This window comes from Felis catus, chromosome B2 (genome assembly GCF_018350175.1).
Source record: "Felis catus isolate Fca126 chromosome B2, F.catus_Fca126_mat1.0, whole genome shotgun sequence".
Lineage (NCBI taxonomy): Eukaryota > Metazoa > Chordata > Mammalia > Carnivora > Felidae > Felis > Felis catus.
The window spans coordinates 79,354,344-79,379,149 of record NC_058372.1 but is presented as its reverse complement, the minus strand read 5'-3'; the positions used below and the strand labels follow the sequence as shown (position 1 = coordinate 79,379,149).

General features: G+C 36.1%; 1 protein-coding gene across 2 annotated transcripts in view; it reads left to right on the top strand.

Annotated features, from left to right (window-relative positions):
• Window positions 1-24,806, top strand: part of RNGTT (RNA guanylyltransferase and 5'-phosphatase) — a 312,630-nt gene that overhangs the window by 133,244 nt on the left and 154,580 nt on the right. For both annotated transcript variants that reach the window (XM_011282466.4, XM_045057829.1), the window contains exon 12: window positions 20,737-20,805. In XM_011282466.4, the coding sequence (XP_011280768.1) occupies window positions 20,737-20,805 (69 nt within the window). The remainder of the gene's footprint in view (window positions 1-20,736; window positions 20,806-24,806) is intronic.

Below are 24,806 nucleotides of genomic sequence, written 5' to 3'. Positions count from 1 at the left end.
TTCAATAGCTCACCCTTCCCCATCCGTCCCTCCCTTCTTTTTCGTTTTAAAAATAATTAATTTTGGGGGGCGCCTGCGTGGCTTAGTCGGTTGAGCATCTGACTTCGGCTCAAGTCATGATCTAATGGCTCGTGAGTTAAAGAGCTGTCTGTGGCTGTTGCTGACAGCTCAGAGCCTGGAGCCTGCTTCAGATTCTGTGTCTCCCTCTCCCTTTGCCCCTCCCCCCAACACACTCTGTGTCTCTCAAAAATAAATAAACATTAAAAAATTTTTTAAATAGTTTATTTTTTTAGAGCAATTTTTGGCCCACAAGATTGAGGGGAAAGTACAGAATATTCCCATATATTCCCTGCCCTCACACATGGACAGCCTCTTCCTGACTATCAATGTCTTGCACCATTTGCTATAATTGATGAACCTCCATTGACTTAGACATATCATTAGTACTCAAAATCTGTTGTTTACTTTAGGCTTCACTCTTGGTGCTATACGTTCTGTGGGTTTTGACAAATGTATAATGACATGGGTCTCTATAGATTACAGTATTATATGGAATAGTTTCACTGCTCTAAAAACCCTCTATGCTTTGCCTGTTCATCATTGCCTCCTCCCTAACCCCTGGCAACCACTGATCTCTTTATTGTCTTTTTAGTTTTGCCTTTTGGAGAATGTCAGTGTGTAGCCTTTTGAGATTGGCTTCTTTCACTTAGTAATATGCATTTAAGTTCCTCTGTATCTTTTCGTGGCTTGATAGATAATTTTTTTAATTTTCATATTTTTATATTCCATTCATTCATTCATTCATCCATCCACCCATTCATTCATTTTTAGAGAGAGAGTGTGAGTTGGGGAGAGGGACAGAGAGAGAGAGAGAGAGAGAGAGAGAGAGAGAGAAGAGAGAGAGAATCTTAAGCAAGGCTCCATGCTCAGTGCAGAGTCTGATATGGAGCTCGATCTCATGACCCTTGGATCATGACCTGAGCTGAAATCAGGAGTTTGATGCTCAACCGACTAAGCCACACAGGTGCTCCAAATCATTTTTTAACACTGAATAATATTCCATTGTTTGGATGTACTACGGTTTGTTTATCCATTCACTTACTAAAGGATGTCTTGGTGTTGCTCCCAGGTTTTGGAAATTATGAATATGGCTGCTATAAATATTCCCACGTAGATTTTTGTGTGGGCATAAATTTTCAGCTCGTTTGGGTAGATACCAAGGAGCACTATTGCTGGATTATCTGGTAAGAGTATCTTTAATTTTGTAAGAAACAGCCAAACTGTCTTCCAAAGTGGCTGTACCATCTTGCATTTTCCCGCTGGCAGGGCCCAAGAGAGCCTGTTGTTCCACATCCTCTCCAACATCTGGTAGTATCTGTTTTTTTTTTTTTTTTTTGTTTTGTTTTTGGCCATTCTGATAGGTGTGTAGTGGTATCTCACTGTCCTTTTAGTTTGTAGCTCCCTAATGGCATAGGATGTTGAGTATCTTTTCATATGCTTACTTTACTTGCTAGCTATATATCTTTGGTGAGGTGATTGTTCTGGACTTTTGCTTATTTTTTTAATTGGATTATTCACTTTCTTATTGTTAAGTTTTAAGAGTTTTTTGTATATTTGGGTAACAGTTGTTTATCAGATACGTTGTCTTTTCCAAGCATTTTTCCCTAGTCTGTGGCTTGTCTTCACATTCTCTTGACATTGTTTTGTAGAACAGAAGTTTTTAATTTTAAAGAAGTTCAACTTATCAATTATTTCTTTGGTGCATCACGCCTTGGCCTTTGGTGTTATACCAGAAAGGCTGTTGCCATGCGCAAGGTCATCTAAATCTTCTCTTTTGTTATCTTCCAGACGTTTTATTTTGTGTTTCACAGTGAGGTCTGTGACTCTAAGTTTGTGAGTGGTGTAAGACATGAATGAGGTAAAATAGAAGAGAATGTCACCGGCATTGAAAAGTCGAGGAACTTGGACACTGGGATTTGGGGTGGATTGTCCACATGTATGCTGGTGCACAGGAAGAAGAAAACCATGATTCATGTGCACATGTCCTTTCTGGGAGTTTGACAGCTGGCACTGAAATATTAGAGTTAGCGTTAGAGTGGCTGGTGTATCTGATGCCAGAGGATTAGGACTTTTTATACAAAAGTAAAAAGTAAAGTCTTGGAAATAGCTTTAAATTGCTATGAGAAGGCAGATCCAACCATTCAGATGGGGGTTGCGGAGCATGTTTATTGGTTGCACGAGCTCTTCCAGCACCTTTTCAGAACTTGGCTTTTTCATTGTTTTTTTCGTGGGGCTCTTTCATCTCTGAACCCCATCTTTCTCTGTTACTATCTCTGTTAGTATTGGTAGTATTGAAATGGTCCTCTAATGCCCTTCTTTTTTCTTTTGAGATGCTAAGTCATTTTAGAAAAAAGATGATTTATATTATCCACTTTATCTTTTAAAACTATGTAAAAAGTACTTTGGAGGATACTCAAGGTAAGGAAAAACAGTATTCTAAATATTAAATAATTTCTTCTAGTCCATTGGTATTATAATAATAACTATATTTCTGAATTAATATGTTTCTGAATGAAGTAATCTTCCACACTTGTTGAATTACAAACCAAAAGAAAATAGGTTGAAGACATTAAATGAATAGCATAATTATCTTTATTGAACTCTTTATTGTGGATATAATTATACCCAGCAATAAAGAAATTAACAGAAGTCTACTTTTCTTCTATTTACTATGAACCTGAGAAAGAGAAATGTTTGGTCACATAAATGGTTTTGGAGATCTAAATAGTGTTCTCCTTAGAAAAGAAATACTGATTAAATTTTGCACAATTATGATTATCACTGGTGTTAGAAGGGACCCAACTTAATTTCATTAAAATTATTCTCAGTATGTTTTACACTAAAATTCTTTTCTCCCCTTGATTAAGGTTTTTGCAGTGCAGTGATGAAATGTTTTAAACTGTGTTGTCATACCTGTAATGAATTGGTTGCTGATTCCATAACCCTATTTTATCAGTAAATGTGCATTAGACTAAATTTGGTTCCACATGGATAAAATAAAGCTAAATTATGCTTCTGATTAACCTGGTGCCTCAAGCTTATGTTCTTAATGTATTGACTTTTTTATGATAGTGTATTTGATTATGTTTTTTTTAGATGCTTAAAATATTCAGGAACAATGAGACATAATACTTAACCTCACAGAGACTACATTTGGATAGAGGAACTTAAACTGTTAAATGTTGAATCATCCTGCCGCTGTATAGATAGAATATTTTGAAACCAATGGGTGAGTGAGGTGGGGGAGTGTAATGAAGGAGGCATAGGGACAGGTTATGTTTTATAATCAGAGTTTGGCATAGAATCAGAAAGAAAGAGGCATGAGAGTATTTTTTTTTTCCTTTTAAACAACTGGAGGGGGGAAAATATTACTGCTTCATTTCATTTCATTTCATTTCATTTCATTTCATTTTATTTATTATTTATTTTTGAGAGAGAGAAAGAGAGAGCATGTAAGCATGAGCAGGGCAGAGAGAGAGGGAGAGAGAGAATCCCAAGCAGGCCCCGAGCTGTCAGTGCAGAGCCCGACCCGGGGCTTGATCCGAGGAATCATGAGCTCATGACCTGAGCTGAGATCAAAAGTCAGGCACTTAACCAACTGAGCTACCCAGGTGCCCCTGACTACATTTTATTTTAGATGAGATGATCAGAGAAACCAAACTTTGAAAGACCCAAGAATGTAGCTTTCAGTTCTGTCTGATATTGATGAGGTACAGTAACTATAATTCAGATGCCTAGTATGAGGAGGTTCATGATACCATGTGTGTTACTTTTTGCTGTCTGAGAAGAAGAGCATTTAAGTGAAAACTTTAAGTAAGTTTAGGATTTCTTTTATGCACATGAGACCAGAGTTGTTTATGCTCAGTACAAGGTATCCATATTCCTGTTTGGAAATGATGAGAGAGGTGGTTTCCCTCAGCCTGCAGCACTCCCCCTTTCCCTCATTCCCCTACCCTGGTCTTTAGACTATGATCACATCCAGGAAAAGATGAGATTTAAGTACTCACATATCTGGGTTACCTTTTATAAAAACGTTGGTGTGTTGTAGATCAGTGTTTTATCAATATATGATTAGATTTTATTATTGATTCTAGGAGGATCCCTAAGAATTTTTTTGAATGTTATTTTCAAGTAGAATCTTGACTGACTCATAGATTTATATACCCAAGAACAAAAGAGTAGTAAATCCATAGTGGGGTTGTTACTGGTTTAAGCACATTGCTTTTCCAGTACCTGAAATATACTTTGCTAAATCTTCTCTCTGAAACCTATTATTTTGTGTCAAATACCCCATCATAAGCCATGGGTTTCTTCCACTAGTTCTCTCCATTCTTTTTCCTCATTCACAAGGATTTTCATTTCTTTCCCTATTTTTATCTTTTGCCTTTCTTTTTGCATGTCCTTAGAATTTTTGGTCTTAGCCTAGGGACTGTGAGTGCACATATTTGTCCACCTATACTGTTTACACACGTGTACACCTCATGAGAAGGAAACTTCTCACCAGGCTGAAGTATGTTTCTGGGAAAGAATCCGTAAATAGATGCATGAAAGAGAACTGGTAAGAATTTTAAGTTGGACATAGGAGGCTAATGATAATACAGTTAATGAGAGCAAATATTCTTTAAAAAAATTTTTTTTAATGGTCATTTATTTTTGAGACAGAGAGAGACAGAGCATGAATGGGGGAGGGGCAGAGAGCGAGGGAGACACAGAATGTGAAGCAGGCTCCAGGGTCTGAGCTGTCAGCACCCGACGCGGGGCTCAAACTCACGGACCGCGAGATCATGACCTGAGCTGAAGTCGGTTAGGCCGCTTAACCGACAGAGTCACCCAGGCGCCCCGCAGATATTCTTTAAAGGTGTTATGTAAAATTCCAGTGAACCATGTAATTGCTTTGGTGCATTGAATTGTTGATAAATGCCTAACTTTAAGTACCGGGGTGGGGGACTATAACAGAGGTATAATATATTTTGCTATTTTGTTCATGAAGTGTTTTATACAGCAGTCTAGATATAAATCTTAGGTCCCATTTTTATATGATCTCTATTTCTATGCTAGTTTAAAGTTAATACAAAAAGTAAGGGAAATGTTATATACTTTCTATATTATGGAAAGCAAAGTATATTTCTTAAGGTCTTACTACCATTTTTCCATATTTTATTAGGCTATAGAACATGTTTAGTTCACCGGTAAATGCCATTTGGTATCCCCGTATGGCTTATCTTCATCCAGAGATAGTCTGTGTCTCTTGAAGATCTCATCTGTGGTGGCTAATTGGGTCACTTTACCCATTAACTGACAGGGGAACTATAGCTTCATTCTATAATTCTGCAACTTCTTGAGCAGCCTCTTGGCAGTAATGCCCAACAAGGGAAACCATATGTTTTCCTGCTGACCATTATGACTTTGAGGACAGTTTAAATTGTATTAACTAGAGAAATTTACTGACAAAAACTTATTGCAATGAGCTCAGGCCAACTGCGTAGTCCCCACAAGACTGCCCTCACTTGCAACACTAGCTTTAAGATTTGGCTGCCAGGCCCACCTCTGCCTCAGACCTGCTGGCTACAAATTCTGGGACTCCTGGGGATTCCCTCATGTTTGATAATCACTAGAATGACTCAGAGACTCAGGAAGGTACTGTAATTACGATTACAATTTTATAATAACAAAAGAAGAACCACATGGCGCAAAATCTGGGACCCAAATGTGAGGTTTCTGGTGGTCCTCTTCCTAGGGAGTTAAGGACAACATTTCTTCTCAATAAGCTGCATGACAATACCCAAAGAGTATTGCCAACCAGGGAGGCTTGCTTGAGCTTTTGGCGTCCAAAGTTTATATTGTAGTTCAGTCACGTATTGCTTGCATGGCTGACCTTTAGTCTTCAGCCCCTGAAGATTTGGGCTAATAGATTTAGTCTCCATTTCTCTGCATGGCGGAACTAATATGGCATGTTCCAAAGTTTCCATTGTAAATCACATCGTTAGAGTCTCTGGTAACCAGACACCTCAGGCAGACAAAGATGTGCTTGTCAGGCAGGACATTCAGGGTCCTAGAGATCATCTCTCAGTAGTGGAGGGCAAAGCCCAGACCTCTCTTTTGGTAAAGTTAGTGCTTCAGGACACACGTATTCAAACAAAGGATGTATTTTTTAGTGAGGTATAGTATTGTTTTACCGTTTACCAGAGAGCTCTTTGTTGAAAGTCTTAAAATTTATGATGATTTCACCTTTATGCTCATACTACAAATATTTAACTTCTTTCTTTGTTTCTTTCTCTAATTTTTGTCCCCTTTCTGGCAGTATTCAGACCAGCCACTTATGTAATTTAATTTTATTTTTATGTATCACATACATGTTTATGGTTGTCAATTCTGTTTTTTTCTTGCCAAAAGTGCTTAATACTTTTCCAAACTAGTAGGTCATGCTTTTTTACCCACAAAGGAGATACTCGTCTATACTTTTTTACCAGCTGCAGTCTATATAAACATCCTGGAAAACATTTAGGAAGGGTGTCCCAGAAAAAAAGTACTTTAAAAACTATGCTAACGAAGCTTGGACTATATAGGCAGTGAGGAAGACTTAAAGATTTTTAGTTGTGACTGTGACTTATAACATTGTTTTAAATAGTGGAGGTGAGTAGAAATAATTTGGAGAGAGGATATTAATCTACAAGCAAGAAGACCAGTTAGGACCGTATTAGTGTTATGCTGAATATAATGAAGGTAGTAAAGGGATGGTTTGGAAGAAATTATTAGCTATGAGAGATGATTTCATCTTTAAAAATATCTTACCCTTTAATAATCTGTACGTATATTACCAGCTTTTAAACCTCTCTTACAATTTTTTATGTTTTCATCTTGTTTATCAGTTTCATCTGTTTATCAGTTTCTTGGAATAATACATTCCATGTGTTTTCTATCTAACTATATCTTTTGGCTTATTTTTATTGTTCCCAAAACTGTGCTATTCATTTTATATTTACTTAGTACACATTTGTTTTTGTTTTTTTTTAAATTTTTTTTTCAACGTTTTATTTATTTTTGGGACAGAGAGAGACAGAGCATGAACGGGGGAGGGGCAGAGAGAGAGGGAGACACAGAATCAGAAACAGGCTCCAGGCTCCGAGCCATCAGCGCAGAGCCTGACGCGGGGCTCGAACTCACGGACCGCGAGATCGTGACCTGGCTGAAGTCGGGCACTTAACCGACTGCGCCACCCAGGCGCCCCTACTTAGTACACATTTGTGAGAGTGAGAGCTTACTCTGTGCCAGTTTACTGTGATAGATGCTGAAGATTCAATGATATGTGTGTGATTTTATTGACCTTGAAAAACCTACAGCTCAATTTGGTAGTCAGACAATTAAAGAGGAAAATCCTGTGATGGAAGGAAACACAGGATGCTGTGAGAGAATGTTAAAGGAGCATATAAGCTAGACAAGAGATTAGGAGAAAATTTCTAGAAATGTGACACACTAGTATAGAAAAGCAGTTAGAAACATGGACTCTGGAGCCAGAATGATTTTGGATTCTCAGTTCCTTGCTGTGTGACTTTGGGCAAGTTCTAAGCCTCACTTTTAAAATGGGGATAATAATGGTCCCTACTTCATAAAATTGTTATGATGCTAAAATGAGTTATTATATATAAAGTGCTTAGAAAAGTGCCTGGCACATCACAAAGTGTTTAGATGTTTTACCTCATTCTTCTCATCTTTTTTTTTTTTTCGTTTTCATGGATACATAATTAGTACTCAGTAAACATTTGAATATAATTGAATGAGAGATGAAATTATAATTTTCTATTTTCTCAGAAGTCTTTAACCAACTCTACTAAAGGCACTTACTATAAAATTATTATTTTATGTCTTTATAGATCCATATTAACCACAAGTAATAAGCTGGTATGATCCAGAAAGTTTAAGCTCCTATAAAACTTAAAAAAACCAAAAAAACATTGAATTTGCTTATAGATGAGGGTGTGCTGTCCAGTTCATCATAGTTCTTACTAGTCCCTGGTATCTTATGCCCAGTCCTGTTGAGGTTCATGGCCTGGCACTTAGAAATATTTGAATTTGAGACCTCCATGCTAGACCCTGATGCTAGTTCCTTCAGGATAAAAACTGATCTCTTTTAAATCTCAAACATTTGATAGAATGGCTGTCAGTTATTGCCACTAAATGATTATTTGTTGAGTAAATGAATGATGCCTCAATTTTGAGATTAAAAAGAAGTCTGGCACAAAGAACTTTGATTGTTCCCTGAGGGTGAGTTGACTTTATTTTGTAGAATTATGAGGGAATTTTGGTGAAAGTAAGACTGACCGCTACCAAAAATAATAAAGAACCCCTATTTCCCAGAGAAATTTTTTCTTAAGATTTTCTAACTTGTCACATGAGGCTCATCAGATCTGTTATGCTTAATTTTAATTGTAGTAATATGAGTTAATGAAAGGGCCAGTAATAGTATTCCAGAAGCTATTTATATTTTGATTAGCTACCTTGAATGATACAGTTGTTGAATCATCATTGGTTAATAATGGAAATCAAATCATTGTTTTTAAATGTTTATTTATTTATTTTGAGAGAGGGAGAGAGAGAGAGGATGAATGTTCCAAGATTGTGGGGTTCCATCTCATGAACTGTGAGATCGTGACCTGAACCGAAATGAAGATTTGGATGCTTAACCAACTAAGCCATTCAGGCACCCCACAAATCATTGTTTAAAAAAAAATTTTTTTTTAATGCTTGTCTTTGTGCCTCTCTCTCTCTCTCTCTCTCCCTCCCTCCCTCCCTCCCTCCCTCCCTCTCTCTCCATGTGAGTGGGGGAGGAGCAAAGACAAGGAGACAGACTCTGAAGCAGACTCTAGGCTCTGAGCTGTCAGTACAGAGCCCAACGTGGGGCTCGAACTCATGGACCATGAGATCATGGCCTGAACTGAAATTGGACGCTCAACTGACTGAGCCACCCAGGCGCCCCAAATCATTGTTTTTAAAATGAGGTAATGAGGTAATGATAGTGGCGTTTTGGTGAGCAGGAAGGATGAGTTTTGTAAAATGATTTTGTACTGATTAGAAGAATTATTTAGGGTTTTGAAGCATTGAATAGTCTTAGCCTAAACCAGAAATTAGACTTTAGAAATGAAAAAGAATGAAGAATAATATCTAGGTGGGTGGAAATTTCCATTTTGGGGGGATTGGTAAAATAAAGCCTTGAATGTTAGGGGAGTTATGAAAGCATATTTAAATAATCAGCAGATATAAGCAACTGTATTTAGTATTCGCAGGCAGTCACTTGAGGCTGTGTGGCGATATTTGCTCAGATAATGTTTGATGTGAGTAGAACAGTCCAGAAGAGAAAAATGGAGATAGTTTATTCTTTTCTTGTTTAAGTATTCCCTTGGTGTCTTTTTCTTTATTGTAATGAATTGATATTGCCAATTTGCATTCCCAATTACATTGCAGATTCATTTTCTTCTTCATTGTAGTCTTAAGCTATCATTTTACTTATTTGTAAAAGGTTCCTTTCTATGCTTTGTAACTTTGCAGTTTCTGTTTGGTTTCTAATGTTTCTAATTTCAAGCCCTTTTGCATTATCTTACTCTGCTTATGCATTTATAATGATTTGGTTTCCAATTACTTTCTGATTCATAGACACATAAAATGTCAATTCAGAGTCAATCACCTGGTATAACCTTTGTCATTTCCACCAATCTCTGGTCAATAGAAAGTTATATGCCTTCTCTAGGATGTTTCAGATGGTATTCAAGTGATAAGATTATGTTAATAGGTAAGCAAGTTAAAAATTTATAAGTAAGACTTTATGACACACTATAATGCTTCATTAATAATTATTCAGTATATTATGTCTGCTATTTTACCTGTTATCTAATTGTCTTCTAATTTGATCTGGTGGAAAATAAGATTGTAATTCTGTAAAACAGTGTATCCTAGTTTAGGATAATTCACCACACATTTCACTTTAAAGCTTCTTCAGGGTTTTGCAGTTAAACTTTTATATTTTATTTAAAAATTTTTTTTACATTTTAAAAGTAAGATAGCTTTTTAAGAAATTTCTTAAAAGTGTTTTAGAAACAACTTGGGTAATTTAAATTGAACTGTGTTTCTGCATAGGGATTGACAGGAAGTGGTTAATTACATCATTGCATTTAATGTTTTTACTAATAAATTAAAATTAAGGTATTGTTTAGGCATTTTGGCCTAGGCTTATATTATCATTGAGTCCCCAGTATCCTTAAAGCTAGCTAGGTTTCTAGCATTAGTAGGCAATCAGGAAATACCTATCTAATGGACACTGACTGAAATTTTATTTTTATTGACTTGTTATCCTCCAACAAATTATCTAAGAAAAACTTAGGTTAGCACTTCTTATATAAGAATAGCAGGGCAACTCATAAATAAGTTTTACTTAAAATATAGAAGAGGGAAAAACCAAAGTAGCTTAAAAGTATAGAACATTCTATCTTGGAATGTAATACTGGAGACAAGAGAATACCAAAGTGAGCTTTTAAATTATCTGCTTTAAGTTATTAAAATAAAACCTGACTGTTTTAACTGTGTATATGGAAAGTCTTTTTGGCTCCTTGGTTAACAATTCCTTCCTTGGAGATTACATTTGACTTAAATTCTCTCAGACTGCCCATCGCCCTTGTTGAATACATCTTCCCTAATGTTTGGTTTGATCTATTTATTACCCTGGGTTTTCCATTTCCTTGCAATTTTCATCTTAGTGACTTTTTTCTGATTTAGTCACTTTCACTTTGGCAGCTTCTCTCTGGCTACTGTTCCTACGTTGAAGTTTTAAACGCAGACATACTGCTTTCTAACCACAACTTCCATCTCTAAAAGCTTGTGAGACACTTCATCAAGACATTTCATCAACTTCTCTGTCATCCAGTGAGCTGAGACTGTGGCCTCTTCACCGTAGGGGGGCATGGTTCCCTTCACTGGACTTAAGATCTCAGTCTAGGTGGCTCTTTTCTTTGTTCAGAACTTCCTGAATTCTCTATGGAGTTCTTAGTTTCTTAAGGTAGAAGTTGATATCATTGATTTGTGACGACTTTTCTAATTAGTCATCTAGTGCAATAAATTCCCTTAAGCACACTTTAGTCACATCCCTCAAATCTCAATTACTATATTTTCATCTTCATTCAGTTTGAAATACTTAAGTTTTCCTTTTGATTTCTTTTATTTATTGGTTATTTAGAAGCGTGTTATTAAGATTCCAAAAATTGGGAGGTTTTCCCAGATATCTTTTTCTTATATCTTGTTTAATTCATTGTGATTAGAGCACATACTTTGTATGACTTTGATTTATAAATGTGCTGTATGTACTTGGAAAAAAGTGTTTTTTCCTGTTGTTGGGTAGAGTGTTCTATAAATGTCAGTGGTGTCAGGTTGTTTCAGTGTGGCTGTAGTGTTCTGTATTCTTACTGATTTTCTGTCTGATGTTCTTCTATTAAGTGTTGCTGGGTGACTTGGAGAGACCTCAGACCCTGGGACCTTGACCCAGCCAATCACAAAAGAGTCACAGAAGGTTCTTGGTCTTCTAACAAAAATGAATTCAAGGACAGACAAGCAGCCCAGGGCATGAGTAACACAAGCAAGAAAGTTTATTAAGTGAAAAGTAGAGATGAGAGTCCATGAGCATGATTGAGAGAGCGCGAGAGAGCAAGCGCGAGGGAGTGGGAGTGAGAGCTCGTGAAAGAACGACCTTGAGAGCAAGAGCGGGTGCATGCAGAAGCTGTATGCCCTGACAGTTGGGTTTCTTTTTCTTTTTGACATTTGTTAACTAGAGGGTAGAATACTTATTACTTGGGGTGGGGATTTCATACTGTTTCTTCCTTATTTGGTCGGGGATTTTTGGCCTTTGTCAGCCATCTTGAGGCTGGCTGGTTTGCTAAGGCTTCCTGTGGCTTTGTTTTGGAGTGCTTCCAGGATAGGCTTCTGACTTTCCAGATAGCTGGCCTTGATTTCCTTATTGCTGGCCTCCAGGAATCCTGTCAGAACCTCACTAATTTCTTACTCTTTTTTTTTTTTTAATTAAAAAAAAATTTTTTTTAAGCTTATTTATTTTTGAGAGAGAGACACAGAGCATGAGTAGGGGAGGAAGAGAGAGAGAGAGGGAGACACAGAATCCGAAGCAGGCTCCAGGCTCCGACCTGTCAGCACAGAGCCCGATGTAGGGCTCGAACCCACAAACCACGAGCTCATGACCTGGGCCGAAGTTGGATGCTTAACCGACTGAGCCACCCAGGCGCCATAAGTCTTTTCAAAACATCTTCACCTGTACTTTTTTCTGCTTGTTGAATCATTTACGCAGAGAAGAGTATTAAATTCTCCATTTATAATTGAGATTTTTGCCTTATTTTTATTAACTGCTCTGTCAGTTAAAAAAAATGCATTTTGAGGTTTTTTTTTTTGAGGTGCATATACATTTAAGATTGTTATAGGTCCTTTTTATCTCTAGTGATATTTCTTGTTCTTAAGTCTTTGTCCAATATTAATATAGGCTAGCCACTTTTTTTTTCATTAGTGTTAGGATTTAATATCTTTTCTGTCCTTATGCATTTATTTTTCTGTCTCTCCATCCAAACAGCTTTATTGAGGTATAATTGAGCTATAACATCGTGTAAATTTAATCTGTCTTGCTTTTAATTTAATTGAATCTTTATATACAAAATGGGTTTATTCTGGACAGCATATAGTTGGTTCTTGATTATTTTTTTCCAGTCTGACAGTCTCTGTCAAATGGGGTGCTTGTACCATTTAAATTTAATTATTACCATTACCATGGGGTGCTTGTACCATTTAAAATTAACTAATACTGTGGCTTGTTTTGGATCCACCCCCTTACTACTTGGTTTCAGTTTGCCCATGTGTTCTCATTTCCTTTTTTCTCTCTTGCCATCATTTGGATTACTTGATGTTTTGATTTCATTATAGCACCACTTTAGGCTTATTAGGTATAAATCTTGGTTTTATATTTTAGGAGTTGTTCTAAGGTTTATAGTATATTCCTTTAATCGTTCACTGTTGACCTTTAAATAATATTATATCACTTTATAGTTAGGGTAAGACCCATACAACAATATCATTCTATTTCCTATCATATATTTTGCTTCTAAATATGTTATAAACCACACAATATTTTAATATTTTTGCTTTAGTTATCTTTTAATGAAGTGAAGAACAAATATATTTATTCTAGTTTTCAAACATTTCTTTTTCTTTTTTTCCTTTTTTTTTCCACCAGTCATCTTTTATTTGGTGGTGTTAATTCTTAATTAGGATGTGATTCATCCTAATTAAAGGATTCAAAGGTGCCAGGCAAAGGTCATAGTCAGGAATGTGAATGTGCCTCCATACCGGGCCCTCTTCGGTGGTGCTTGCATAGCGGCTCATGTGTGTGTTCCGTGTAATGACATAGTTGAAAAGCACATAAGCTGCCAGCACATAGAAATGCCAGTGATGCTTCCTTTCTTCACATTGACATACTTGTTGTAATACTGGTAATAACCTCTCTGCAATGCTCTGGCAATGCCCTTATGGTGAAATCCCACATCAGTATCCAGCTTGACTGTTCTCCTCGTTTGACGTCCATGAGCTTCTTCTTCATTGGTATGGAGAATGCCATCTTAGAGTCCTGGGTGTCTGTTATATCTAGTTGTCAGCCATTTCTGACAACTCTTCCTATTTTTTGTTTAGATACAGGTTTTATTGTTGTTGTTTAGATTTTATTTCTTCTGCCAGAAAACTTTCTTTTAAAATCTTTTGTGCTTTGGCCTGGTGGAAATTCATCTTATCAAATTTTGTCTGTCTGAAAAATTTTTTTATTGTGCTTTCATTTTTTAAAGATTTTCATTTGCTAAAGAGTTTTGGGTTTACAGTTTTTCTGTTAGTACTTTTAAACTGGTGTTCTATTATCTTCTGGCTTGTATAATTCATGACAAAGAGTCTACTGTCATTCCTATTTTTGTACCTTTGCGTGTAAGGTTTTTTTCCTTCTTGCTGGAGTTTGTACATACTTTTTTCTCACATCCTTCTTGTTCTCTAGGCTTCCACTGGGGTGTGTGTTATGTGTGCATGCTCATATGTGTGTTTAATTTTGCCATAATCTGAGGCATTTTTTCTTCCTAGTTGTTTTGTGTTTCCTTACCACTTTTCTTTTTTAAAATCACATTCCAGTTGTATAGATGTTCTGTCTTTTTAATCTCTCAGGTCTTTGATTCTCAGTTGTTCCCCCCACCACTGCCACCTTTTTTGTATTTCAATTGGAAGAAGTGCTACACTTTTCTTCTTCAAGATTGTTTCTTCTTTAGTGATTCTTTCCTTTGTTGTGCTCAGTCTGTCAATAATCCCATTGATTAGCATTCTTTTTTTCTCTGATACTGTTTTTTATATCTTTCATTTCCATTTGTCTCATTTTTATAGTTTTCATCTCTTTGTGTTGTAATTCCACATTTGTCCATACATATTTCCTACCTTTTCCTTTAAAATACTAAGGTTTGGGGCACCTGGGTGGCTCAGCCAGTTAAGGGTCTGAGTTCGCTCAGGTCATGATCTCACGGCTTGTGGGTTTGAGTCCCGTGTCGGGCTCTGTGCTGACAGGTTGGATCCTGGAGCCTGCTTCAGATTCTGTGTCTCCCTCTCTCTCTGCCCCTCCCCACTCACACTCTGTGTGTGTGTGTGTGTGTGTGTGTGTGTCTCTCTCTCTCTCAAAAATAAATATAAATTAAAAAATATTAAGGTTATTTTGTTTATTAATTTTATTTTTTAATTATGTATTTTTAAAATTTACATCCAAGTTAGTTAGCATATAGTGCAACAATGATTTCAGAAGTATATTGCTTAATGCCCCTTACCCATTTAGCCCATCCCCCCTCCCACAACCCTTCCATCAACCCTTTGTTTGTTCTCCATATTTAAGAGTCTGTTATGTTTTGTCCCCCTCCTTGTTTTTATATTATTTTTACTTCCCTTCCCTTAGTTCATCTGTTTTGTATCTTAAAGTCATCATATGAGTGAAGTCATATGATATTTGTCTTTCTCTGACTAATTTCATCCATGTAGTTGTAAATGGCAAGATTTCATTCTTTTTGATTGCTGAGTAATAAATACTCCATTGTCTGTGTGTGTGTGTATATGTGTATATATATACACATATACACACACACACACACACATATATATATATATATATATATATATATATATATACATATACACATACACACACACACACACACACACACCTTCTTTATCCATTCATCTGTCAATAGACATTTCGGCTATTAAGGTTATTTTAAAGTCTTTGATAATTCTAAAACATGAGACATCTCTGAGTCTTATTCTGTTGGCTGTCTTGTCTACTGAATGTAGATCATTTTTTTTCTTGCTTTGTGTATGTGTGATATATTTTTTATTGGTTGATATATATATATATATCAACCAATATATTTATTGGTTGATAAATATATATTGGTTGATATATATATATATATATATATATATATATATATTTTTTTTTTTTTTTTCCCCCTGTTTGAACAGTAGAGACTGAGGTAAATGTATTTGTGCTTAGTAATGGGTATATCTCTTTTTTCAGTTTGTTACTAGGTCTCATTTGAAGGGGGGTGGTTAGTGGTTGAATCAATCTGTTCTCTATTTCAGGTGGGTTTGTGTTGCTATATAGGTATCTTTGATGCTCCAAAGACCCCACATTCCTTCAGCACATGACTGCTGTTAATCAGCTTATTGAGAGTGTGGAGCATAAAAGAGTTTCTGCCAAAAGTGGAATCAATACAAAATTGAATTCTCCCAAAGGTGAATCAGTTTATATCTCATCTCCCCTTGGAAGAGCTTGGGATTCAGTTCATTCTGTTGCCTAGAGACCTCAGCTCTCTATAGCCTTAACCAAAGTTAAGAATTTATAGATTATCTGCTTTTTATAATTGTCAGATTAGAAGCATCATTCTCTTGACACTTGTTATAGTAAGTGAAAGTGGAACTTTCCCTTAAACCAGCCTTTTAAAGATAACTTTAATTAATTAATTAGTTTTTGAGAGAGAGAGAGAGAGAGAAAGAAGACACACGCATGCAGGGTAGGGGCAGAGAGAAAGAGGGACAGAGGATCCAAAGCAGATTGGAAGCAGATCCAAAGTGGGCTCTATACTGACAGCAGAGAGCCCGATGCAGGGCTCGAGCTCACAAACCCCCAGATCATGACCTGAGCCAAAGTTGGATGCTTAACCCAGGTGCCCTAAGATAACTTTAAAGGAGCTAAACACTTTAAGATTATGAATATAGACCTATAGAATGAATGAAGGGAGAAAAAATTTACTAATGTTATTCAGTTGGTACTTTTAACTTGGGATAATATCTGTTGTGACAGTCGCATGTGTAATTTGAAGTATGCTATAACTTAGAGATGGGAGTGAAAATAATGGAAATATGTTAAATGACTTAAATATTGGCTGTAATCATGAAGGCAGTGATATATAGAAGATGCCCATAACAAGTTAGGATAAATTTTCTTTCAAGAATTGTGAATGGGCGAAAAGAGTATTTTTAATTTAACATATTTTATGTATATAATTTCAAATATTAACAAGTAAATCCATTAATGATAAGTTATATAACAACATTTTTAGATTTCATGTCTATTCCTAAGGAAGTCTTTTTTTCAAGCATTTAACCTCCCTTTGTATGTACCTTTTTCATACAGTACATGGTACAACACATGTAAAGTCTGTTGGGTTTTTTTAATGTTTATTTTTGAGAGAGAGAGAGACAGAGCATGAGTGGGGGAGGGGCAGACACACACACACACACACACACACACACACACACACACACACACAGAATCCAAAGCAGGCTTCAGTCTCTCAAACTCATGAACTGTGAGATCATGACCTGAGTGGAAGTCAGATACTTAACCGACTGAGCCACCCAGACCCCCTCAGATGTTGCAAATATCTTTGGAACATTTATTTCAGAGGCAAAGAAGTCTTTCTTTGGTTATTTTCTTATTTTTAATTGCAGTCTATTCTGAGTGATTTTACTTTTTTAGCTGTTTGACTTGAAGCTGCTAGTTACCTAATCTCCAATAGCCTCAGTTTCCTTTTGAGGCAAGTTAAGTAATAATACAAAGCTCAGAAATACGTGTCTTGTGAGGAATTATGTAATTTGAATGATATATGTTAAGAACCAAGCACAACAACACTTTATTATTGGTCTTTAATACATGATAGGTGCTACTGTAAATGTTGATGTGTTAAGTATACAAAATTAAATATAGAAAGTCTGTAGTGATCAACAAGGAGTAAAACAAGAGTAAAAACAAGGAGTGTTTCTTGTTTTGACCAAAGAGGTTTCTGATTCACAAAAAGTTAGAGTAAAATAAAAAAATGAAGTTACTTTCATTTCTCAACAGGTAGTAGCATCATATTATTTAGAGTCTTGCCACCTCTATGTTACTTTATACATACTTTATATACAGGAACGATCCATTATATGAATTTGAGATTAAAAAAATTTTTTTTAATATTCATTTACTTTGAGAGACAGAGAGAGACAGAGTGCAAGTGGGGGAGGGGCAGAGAGGGAGACACGGAGATTCTTGATTTAAGAATGCAAAAGCTATGTTTACTTGCTGTAAATGATGTTTCTACAATTAAAGGAGGACAAATTCTTTTAACCTTTGAAAAGATTGTGTGTGGGGGGGCACCTGAGTGGCTCAGTTGGTTGAGTGTCTGACTCTTGGTTTTGGTTCAGGTCATGATCTCATGGTTCGTGAGTTCAAGCCCCGCGTCAGGCTCTGCACTGACAGTGCAGATCCTGCCTGGGATTCTTTCTCTCTTCCTCTCTCTCTGCCCCTCCCCTGCTCATTCTTTCTCTCTCAAATAAAACGTAAAAAAATGTTTTTTAGAGGTACCTGGCTGGCTTAGTTGGTAGAGCATGGACTCTTGATATCATGGTCATGAGTTTGAGACCCTCCTTAACTTAAAATTAAAAAAAAAAAGCCAAGAATTTTTTTTTCTTTTTTTTAAATTTTTTTTTTCAACGTTTATTTATTTTTGGGACAGAGAGAGACAGAGCATGAATGGGCGAGGGGCAGAGAGAGAGGGAGACACAGAATCAGAAACAGGCTCCAGGCTCTGAGCCATCAGCCCAGAGCCCGACGCGGGGCTCGAACTCACGGACCGCGAGATCGTGACCTGGCTGAAGTCGGACCCTTAATCGACTGCGCCACCCAGGCGCCCCTTTTTCTTTTTTTTAAAAACGTGATTGTGGCATTTGGTTTTCATTGTGTTATTCCTCGGCAGAATTTGGGCTATGAATGTCTATGAATGTAGGAGGTTACCTTTTCTTACATAATTGGGTGCAGGAAATATTAAGGTTATACTTTTCTCCCTTGCTTGAAATTTTATCCATCATAGCTCATGGATTTTTAAAAACAGATGAAATAGAACATGAAGGTATTAATATATATACTTCTCAATATGAGTACAAGTTCCAAAAAATTTTTCCTCTAGGGTAAATATATCACATACATGAAATAAAGGCTTTAACATTGCTTTCCAAATTCCCAGCAAGAATGTAAGCTATTTTGACTCTTTGATGCTTAGAGTTTATTTTTTTTCTCTTAAAAGGAATTTATAAGAAATAGGTATTTTTAATCCACATGGAATTTTTACTTTGGCAGATTTCTTCCTCAGTTGGCGAGGTCATTTAAACCTATGAGTGCATTGGAGACAAATGTATGAATGCCAGAACTATCCTGAAATTTCTGCCCATTTGGCCAGACCCTTGATAATATGGCTCTAAGATTCCCAATTTGCCAGCTCCCCACTTAAGAATTCTGTGTTGTGATAAGAGGAAGAGAAGAAACAAAAGAAATAAAGAAAATTTCAAGAGCATTACAGTTTTTTTTTAAAGAAAAATTGTCTTAAGATATACATAAAATTTACCTTTTTAACCATCATTAAACAATGGTTCAGCAACACTAAGGACATTCACATTGTTGTACAGCCATCACCATTATCCATCTTCAGATTTTTTTCATCTTTCTGCATGGAACTTTGTACCTGTTAAACGCTAACTCCTTATCCTCCGCCCGCCCCGACCCCCCCACCCCCCCACCGCTCCCTAATTTCTGTCCCTATGAATTTGACTAAGGAGCATTATAGTTTTAAATGAATTTAGATGTTGGAAGCCAAATTGGTCTTAAACTAGTTAGATACTAGGATTACTCTTATTTTTCTTGGCTGAACTGCCCTCAGTTTAGAGAAATTACAGATTCTGAAGAATGAAATGGCAGAGAAGATGAAGCCACACTTGGGGAAGAGACTCAGATTTTGTTGCATGTGAAATAAACTTGAAATTTTGGTTGTTGCTTTTGGAATACAAATTTCCCTGTAGATGTAGTGGTTTCCAGAGGATATGATTGTGGTTAAAGAGATGTATCACCCACAGCATATCTAAAATTTTGGATACAGTGTATTTGAATTCCAGACCTATCCTGACTGCACTCTAAGTTCGTCAGACTATGGCTCTGTGAAAGTGCATCTGTTCTCTGAAATACAGAAATCAATGTTTTGGTCTTCCATCAGTGATACACATCTTCTTTTCTTCAATGTAATAAAAAGCATTTAAAAAGTAAAAAGAAGCATTTAAACAGAAAACAAGCATTTAATAATAAATAATAATAAAAAGCATTTAAAAGGTAAACAGAAGCATTTAAAACTACATGCTCAGAAATTATTGGATAGCTTTGGGCCTATACCTACTCTTTAGTAGATAAGGACACTGAAAAAACTGTCATTTGTATTTTATACTGTGTATCCCTTGTAATGCATTTCTCTGCTTGAAAAAATATATTAAAAAAGACGACAAAAAGGACAAAAAAGAAAAAAATGAAAAATCCTCTGCTTATGCATGTGAGGAAGACACAAATACTATATTTTTGGACTGCAATCCCATGTCTGAGCTCACTAATGGTTACAGATTCTCAGGGGATGTGTCTCCTGCCCCCAGCCTCTATCTATCCCCTCACAAGTTTCTCTGCTGTTCCCTTTTTTTGTGTATGTTTTATACTTTATTCCCTGTATTTATTACTTCTCAATTTTTTATTTCACTTTGCTTTTGGCTTCTGTCTTCCTTCCTTTTGTGCTGGCTCAAATATATATTTTTAAAAATATTTTCTCTGTTATTTTGACTATTTAAGATATTTAGCCTGACATGAATGACAATCTTCGTACATTAAGAATATCTTGCAAACGTTAACTAACTTAGGTCTCTCTGGATCACCTATCTCCCCCTTTTTGTATTTCAGTTCCTTTTTTTTTTTTAAGTTTGTTTGTTTGTTTGTTTGTTTATTTAGAGAGGTTGGGGGAGGGAATGAGCTAGGGAGGGTAAAAGAGAGAGGAGAGAGAGAATCCCAAGCAGGCTCCACACTCAGCGTGGAATCCAATGTGGGACTCAATCTCATGACTGTGAGATCATGACCTGAGCCAAAATCAAGAGTCAGATGTTTAATCGACTGAGCCCTTTCCTTGTATTTCAGTTCTTAAAGCATATATATTGTTTTTATAAAGCTTATAAAAAATCAAAATACTCTTTAAGTGATTATTTTTAAAAATACGTGTATTTATTTTATAGCTACTTGAAGGAAATTTTGCCAAAGAAGTCAGCCATGAAATGGATGGACTTATCTTTCAGCCTATTGGAGTAAGTTCATTTGTGTGTGTATAGCAATGTGTGTGTGTTTGTGCATGTGCATGTGCGTGAGCACTTGTAGTATGTAGTATGTATGTAAATATGTGTCTATACCTGCTTGTATATATAAAGTACATTTTCCTGAGGTATATTTACTTAGGATTGATAACTGCTTTTCCTTAAAACAAGTTATTATAAAATATTTCTACTAACTATATGTAATGGTCAAATGAACATTTGTTTGCTCTTTACTCAGCTTAAGAAGTAAATATTATTGATCCTTATTTTTCAAGGAAGTTCTTGCAAAATGAATGTTAATTATTTCTGTACTAGAAATCTACCAGTAATATTACATAAACGCTTATTTCTTTCCATAGCCCAATCTACCTTTAAATATTAATATTTCTAAATTTGTCATGGATGGATGAGTAAAATTCAAATAATTTTTAATACTTAAAATACAATTCTTTGAATATTATATGTCAAATTTCTGAAACTCACTGAAGAACTTTGAATAATCAAGTCATATTTTGGAATAAGCTACATTTTACTCTATAATATGGTTTCTCAACTTTAGCACCAGTGACCTTTTTTTGCCAGATAATTCTTTTCTGTGGAGGAGTGTCCTGTGTGTTGTAGGGTGTTTAGCAGGATCCTTGGTCTGTATTTACTAGTGCCAGGATTACTTCTTCCCCTAATCCATCTCTTCAGTTTGTAACAACCAAAAATATATGCAATCACTGCCTACTTTCCCCAGAGAGCAAAATTACCCTCCTATGACAACTTGTGCTCTCTCTAGGGCACTCTTTCTCAAAATGTAGCCTGTGGACAAGGAATATTAGCCTGACCCAGAAAGTTGTTATAAAAGCAGCTCACCTTGGACCTACTGATCAGAAACCCTGAGATGGAGCCTAGCAATTTGTGCTTTAATAAGCTTTCCGTGTGACTCTAACTCACGTTCATGTTTGGTAGAGTTGTATTTCATGTGCTGTATACCTCATCACGTGATGCAGTTTGTCTCATAAGCTCCATTGGTCCGTCAGTAACTCTGTCCTTAGAAATTAGGGCACGGGCATAGCTGAGAAGGTGTATTGAGAGACCTCAACTTGGATGCCTGTGGAAAAGGGAAAGAAACTAATATTTTTGAAAACTGTGTGTTAAACACTATATTATATATAAGTTACATAAATACTAGAACTTTAATATGTAGGCTTAAATATAATGTAGATATGTGATTGTCTTCTGTCTTCCTTCCAGTCCCCTTTGCCAAACAGTGGAGGGAAACTCTTCTGCAGTTGAGGGAAGAGGTGATGAAGGAAAGTTAGAGGCTGGGGATAGAAATTGTAGAAAATGCTATCTTAGGAAGATGGAAGTTACTAGATCTTTGAGTTCTAGTATTTTCCAGGCTTAATCTCCCTAGATTGAAATAAAGTCTAAAGATAACAGTAATTACAGTAAATTTTACTGTGTTAAACTCATCGGTTCATACTCACGTGTATGTGAGATTTTGGTAAATGTAAGAGAAATGATCTGACATGGAAGTCAGTCTCTGGGATGTCCAGGAAAGTCAGCCAATGTATTAGTCTGTTTCCATCCTAGTAACCACACTTGTCATTATAATGACTTTGTAATTGATATCTGGTAAGGCAAGTCTCTCTTTGCCAGGATTTTCTTAAATATGTGAGGACATTTGGTTTAACATAGAAATTTCAGAAATAGTTTCTCTGGTTACCCAGAAATTCTTGTTCAGTTGGAATTAGGAGTTCAGTTGGAATTGCTTTGAATTTAGTTTGGAGAAAATTGATGTTTTTACAGTGTTAAATCATCTCAATGAAAAAGGTTTAGCTGTTTTTGGGTCTTTTTCTGTTCTCTAATTGAGTTTGAGTTTTTAATTGTTGTCTAATTTCTATATATTTATTTTCCATTTTCACAGTAAATGGTGTCTTTGTTGGTACTTCTGATGTACTGCCACATTGATTTATTTTGTTGATTCAAGAATCTTGCTGAATAGTCTTAGTTCTAATAATTGTCTAATTTTACCAATTGGCCAGGACCTCTAGCACTGGCTGAAACATACACTTTATTGGGGGGAGGAGGGGGAGACATTCATACCTTATTCTCAACTTCAAAGGGAATGTGGCTAAATTTTCTCTCTTAAGTATGTTTTTGGTAGATTTCAGTTAGATAACTTTTATCATGCCAAGAAATTTTTGTTACTGTTCATACAAAGTTTTTCCCCCCCCCCCAATCATAAATAGATTTTGGGACTTAACAAATGCTTTCTTGGTATCTCTTGATTGAGATTGACATGTCGTTTTCCTTTTTATAACATTAGTGTAGTACGTTACAATGATTTTCTCATGTTGACTTGTCCTTACATTCTGACATAAATGCTGCTCAATCATGATATATGTAATTTAGATCTGGGTGTAATAGTTTTTTGAGGATTTATGCCTCCTTATTACTTACAGTTTTTTCCTTTTTTTTTTTTTGTACATTCAAAATATAGAAGGTAATATTATGGAAAAATATTATAAGTTTCAAGTAACACATAATAATACACGCCCATGGTTTTAAAAGTAAAATATCTTGGCTTGTACTGAAAAATAGCGCTGTCTCTTCTACTTTCCCCACACTCAAAGTACCACTCCTTGGAGGGGATTATTTTCTGTTGTTTTAGCTGTGTTTTTTTTTCTTTTCCCTCCCTATTTCTACAAAATCTGTTTATGCTGCTCTTCCTTGGTTTTCTGTTTTATACATGATCTGCCTACTCTCTGCTGTTGAAGAACAGGATTGAGCTCTTTCACTCCTCCAACATCACCCCTTCTCCTTCTGTCATCCCATTATAATTATATCACATTTTGGGTCAAATGAATATTCAGTATTTGTATTTCTGTTGTAACATAAATATTGTTCACATCTGAGTCAAGTTGTATAATATTTTATTTTCATAGAAAACTTTTTTTGCCTAGAGTTAGGAAGTGCCTTGTATTTTCATTTGTTATGATTATCACTGCTTCTTTCCTTAAATTCTTTAAAAGAACTTTTTGTTAAGTTTTATTTATTTATTTTGAGAAAGAGAGAGAGAGAGGGAGAGAGAATCCCAAGCAGGCTCCGTGCTGTCAGAGTGAAACCTGACTGGGGCTCAATCTCACAAAGTGTGAGATCATGACCTGAGCCAAAATCAGAGTTAGATGCTTAACTGACTGAGCCACCCAGGTGCCCCTGAAGAGACTTTTTTCCATTAGATATTCCTTTCCTGCTTTGTTGAAGATTAGTTGACCATATAGTTGTGTGTCCATTTCTGGGTTTTCTATTTTTTCCACTGATACTATGTGTCTGTTTTTATGGCAGTACCACACTGTCTTAATCCCTATAGTTTAGTAATATGACTTGCAGTCTGGAGTTGTGATACCTCCAGCTTTACTTTCCTTTTTCAAGAATGCTTTGGTTATTTGGGGTCTTTTGTAGTTCCATACAAATTTTTGGATCGTTTATTCTACCTCTGTAAATAGTGTTGGTGCTATCTTGATAGGGATTGAATTAAATGTGTAGCTTGCTGGGGCACCTGGGTGACTCAGCTGGTTGAGCATCTGACTTTGGCTCAGGTTGTGATCTCGCAGGACATGGGTTCGAGCCCCACATCAGGCTTGCTGCTTTCAGCACTGAGCCTGCTTTGGATCCTCTGCCCTCCCCCACCTTTCTGCCCCACTTGTGTGCTCTCTCTCTCTCTTAAAAATAACGTTTTAAAAAATGTGTAGATTGCTTTGGGTATAGGCATTTTAACAGTATTTGTTCTTCCAACCCTTGAGCATAGAATGTTTTTCCATTTTTTGTGTATGTCTTCTTCAGTTTCTTTTATAAGTGTTGTATAGTTTTCAGAGTACAGATCTTCTACCTCTTTGGCTGGGTTTATTCCTATCTTATGGGTTTTGGTGCAGTTGTAACTCAATGTGATATGCCACGTCAGTAAAAGAAAGGATAAGAACTATGTGATCCTCTACACAGATTCA